General features: G+C 57.1%; 3 protein-coding genes across 3 annotated transcripts, besides 1 other annotated feature; all 3 read right to left on the bottom strand.

Moving 5' to 3' along the window:
• On the bottom strand, nucleotides 1-1,920 carry TraAM80_09969 (leishmanolysin; the record flags this gene model as incomplete). The annotated part of the gene is made up of 1 exon (XM_029386622.1): nucleotides 1-1,920. A coding segment is annotated over one exon (1,920 nt), but the record flags the coding sequence as incomplete, so codon positions are not given.
• A 12-nt stretch (nucleotides 1,921-1,932) lies between these two features.
• Nucleotides 1,933-1,966: a microsatellite.
• Nucleotides 1,967-2,021: 55 nt separating this feature from the next.
• TraAM80_09968 (uncharacterized protein) lies at nucleotides 2,022-2,642 on the bottom strand (the record flags this gene model as incomplete). Its single annotated transcript, XM_029386621.1, has 1 exon — nucleotides 2,022-2,642. The coding sequence occupies one exon, from the start codon at nucleotides 2,640-2,642 to the stop codon at nucleotides 2,022-2,024; it is 621 nt and encodes a 206-aa protein (XP_029233651.1).
• Nucleotides 2,643-3,063: 421 nt separating this feature from the next.
• TraAM80_09967 (uncharacterized protein) lies at nucleotides 3,064-3,589 on the bottom strand (the record flags this gene model as incomplete). The annotated part of the gene is made up of 1 exon (XM_029386620.1): nucleotides 3,064-3,589. A coding segment is annotated over one exon (526 nt), but the record flags the coding sequence as incomplete, so codon positions are not given.

Raw genomic sequence — 3,589 nt, 5'->3', positions numbered from 1 at the left:
GCGTTCCGGGTTGGTATTGCGCGACTGATACGTTGAGGGCGAGGCACCGGACTCACGACGCATGCTGGTTGGGTTGCGTTCCGGGTTGGTATTGCGCGACTGATACGTTGAGGGCGAGGCACCCAGATCACGACGCATGCTGGTTGGGTTGCGTTCCGGGTTGGTATTGCGCGACTGATACGTTGAGGGCGAGGCACCAGGATCAGGATGAGTGCCGCCTGATTCATCATTTGTATCTGCAGGGTTTGGATCCTCCGCCAGTGGCAGGGCAACGACTGGTATTGGGTGGGCAAATAATTTGGGGAGGACCGTGCACACATCGGCGTATTTCGGGCACCTGACCCTCCCCCCGCTCCATCTGCTCCCCGACGGAGCGGCAGTCTCACCCTCATTGCAGTCGTACCACGTGCCGTCGCCAAGGAACTGCACCCTCAGCTTACTCCCACTGCACTGCGTGTTCACGCACACATCGCCAATCTCTTGGTAATCAAAACGAAGCCCCTCCCCCTTTACACACCGTGAGCTCGAGCCAATTAAGCTTCCAGGGAATTGTTTAGGGTCACCGTTTAGACACCCAGACGCCCCACGCCCCATAACATACGGACAGTAGTCCGTAAAGTCCCAATTAGCGCCAACTCGGGGGTTATCAAAGTACTGAAACTGCGGTGGAAGGGACTTATTGTGAGTCTTTAGCGCACAGTACCCCAAAGAAAGACGATCATACGCGCAGAACAGCCTGTGTTTATTTGACGGCTGCTTGCAGAACAACTCAGGATAGTTGGTGCGGCCATTGATGAAGCACTTATTTTTCAGCAGCCCGCAGCCAGAGTTGTTGCCCCACCGCAACGTGTCCGCCATGCCGTAGTTGACCTTGTACACACCCATGTCTTCAAATGCCGCAAGAGTGAATGCCGAGTAATATAAAAGCTTACCCGCAGGAGCCATCAACTCACCCATTGCATTGCGTTCCTCCCAGTGACTCAAGCTTGGCTTCGGCCCACCCCCATCCTCCAGCTCCATGCCCTCAAGTGTGGGGCAGTTGTAGTACTTCCTTGCCAGCTCCTTCACCTTCGGTGAGGAAACCACCCACACATATTCTTTCCCGCGCACATTGGGGACCTCGGAGACCATATTGAGCTTCTTAAAGCGATCATACGAAAACCCAAGAAGATGCCCAATCTCGTGCGCTGCAGCACCAACTAATTCATCAGTGGCCTTTATGTACTTGGGGTTGAAGTTCACGACGCCAGCGTACGGGCGTCCATCCTTCAGAACGACGCAGCAAGACGCCCATGCAATGGCACTTCCACTCACGCGAGCGTCGATGTAGAGAATCAGGTCGGCGACGCTCACGCCGATCGTGTGGTGCCAGGAAGGGATGTTTAAACCGGTGCACAACCCTAAATCTTTCTTTGGTATGGGGATGGGACCCCTCACAGGTCTCACGAAGAGACGCTCAGCGTGCATCTTAATTGCAGCGGGGAGGAGTTGCTTCAAAACAATGTTCTTCTTCGCCTCCGTCAGCATAATGTCCTCCGTGCATTCCTTCCAGTCACCATCGACCAGGCGCCAATGCTTCCCTGGGAGGCAGTGCTTCGATTGATCATCCATGTCCTTCGCAGACACTTTGATGCGGATCGGGGCCCACTCACTCCCCACGCCTTGTGCGGCGACGGTGTACGCCTGCATCTCACCCTGTCCTCTGCGCGGCACGTCACGCACCACTGCAGTCGCCGGCGGCCCCCTCCTCATCATCTCGGCAAACCCGCAGCGGTGCTTCCGGGCGAGAGCGTCGGCAACGCACCCAGCGGCGAAACACATCAGCAGCAGCAAAAACACCGCCAGTGATACAAACGGCGTGCCGAGGCGTAGCTGGCACATCGCCTGAACAAACTGCCCGTGTTGCTTCCGTTTGAACATCAGAAGCGGCATTATTAGTGGCGGTAGCAGGAGTAGCAGTAGTAGTGATGGCGCAGGCCTTTTAGGCGGGGGAAAAAAAAAAGAAAAAAAGAGCAAAAGACTTACAACAAACATAAAACAACAAAATCAATCAAAATCTTCCAACTCGGTGTACATGGCACGAGGCACGCGCTGCCGCTGCCTTTGCCAGCCCCTTCAGCGATCGGCACGTTTGTGTCGCACTGCCGCGGCGCAGCCGTCATGCGGCCAGTGCCGTCTGTCAGCTCCCCGCTTCTGTCGGGCACAAGCTGCAGCTGCAGGTACGCCTGCCGCGCGTCCTGTCTGCCCCGCCCTCTTGCACTTTCGCCACAACCACACTGCAGTAACGCACCACGCCGCGACGTGAGCTCCACGCCCAACACCACGCGACAAACAAAATACAAACCGGGCACACTCCCGAGATGCCGTGATCCCGCCGCAACGTGTGCCGCACAATGCCCACCGTGTGACACACAAAGGCGTCGAGGCCCCGGCAGCCGCAGCACAGCACCGCGCCTCCCATGAGTGCCCCAATCCATAGCAGCGCGCCTCTGCAGAGCAAACTGCGCCGTGGGCTTCCGGAATGTGGTTCCGATGACCGCATAGAAGGCTCGTCCATACGCCAAGAGAAGAAGAACTGCGTCCCTGCCTGCAATCCCAATCACACTACTCACGTAGAGTCCATCCCCGCTGCGTCGAAACATTGACGCCGTCACCAGGAGCACTGGCGGCGCGAGTCGGTCCGCAGCAACCCGCAACGGACAGAGACAAGTCTGGTGTCAACGCGAAGGCAACGGCCTCCGCCACACACCCATCAACGCTGCCAAGTCCCTGTTGTAGCTCGCGTCATTTGGCGGCAGCGTTCCCCAAGACAGTGCTCGAAAAATGCGCGGCTGCGACACTCTGCGAGGCACTCCAAACCCCCGCACGTACGCCGCTCCGGTCGGCACGGAGGCGGCACCCGAAGACGACACAACAGCCGCAGAAAATCCCACCGCTCACCTTCGGCTCCCCTCCCACCGGCGTCCCAGCTGTCCCTCAGCTGCAACCACAACAAGAGGGAAGCAAACCACACGGCAGCACCACACCGCCCAGCACTAGCAACCATTTGCCCCTCCACATACCTCACTTGCCGTCGTCCCCAAAACACACACACACAAGAAGGGAAGCATCATTACACAAAGCCAAGGCAAAATTAAAAACAACAAAACTCTGAATGCAAGCGGGGTCCCTCGCACACACACAAACACCGTCTGAGACAGCGGAACAGGTGCAATCAACCAAAACACCCAAATAAAGAGAGACGCAGAGAAAAAGACTGCTCAAGGAATCAGCACCATCCCTTAAAGAAAAAAAAAACATAGACAAAAAAGGTTCTGCGCGTTCCTCAGCGTATGCCTTAGCGACAGCCCAGAGCAGCAAGCGGCAAACCACAGCAGGCTCCAAGGGCCCTTTCCCTTCCACAGCACACTGACAAAGTGAAAGCGCCGGCAGCTCCCACTCCGCCTTCCACGTTGTTTGTTCCGCAACCCCGCAATAGCCTCTCCGCCGAACTGTCGTCGGACGCCACGCAGCCCTACGCTGCATTTCTCCGCAGTTGCCGCAAAATTTTCTGACGGCAGCCGCCCCCTCCCCAATAACGCACGCGCAT

This window comes from Trypanosoma rangeli (assembly GCF_003719475.1).
Source record: "Trypanosoma rangeli strain AM80 chromosome Unknown Tra_15.4_contig_00741, whole genome shotgun sequence".
Lineage (NCBI taxonomy): Eukaryota > Euglenozoa > Kinetoplastea > Trypanosomatida > Trypanosomatidae > Trypanosoma > Trypanosoma rangeli.
This window is presented reverse-complemented; position numbering and strand designations above follow the sequence as displayed.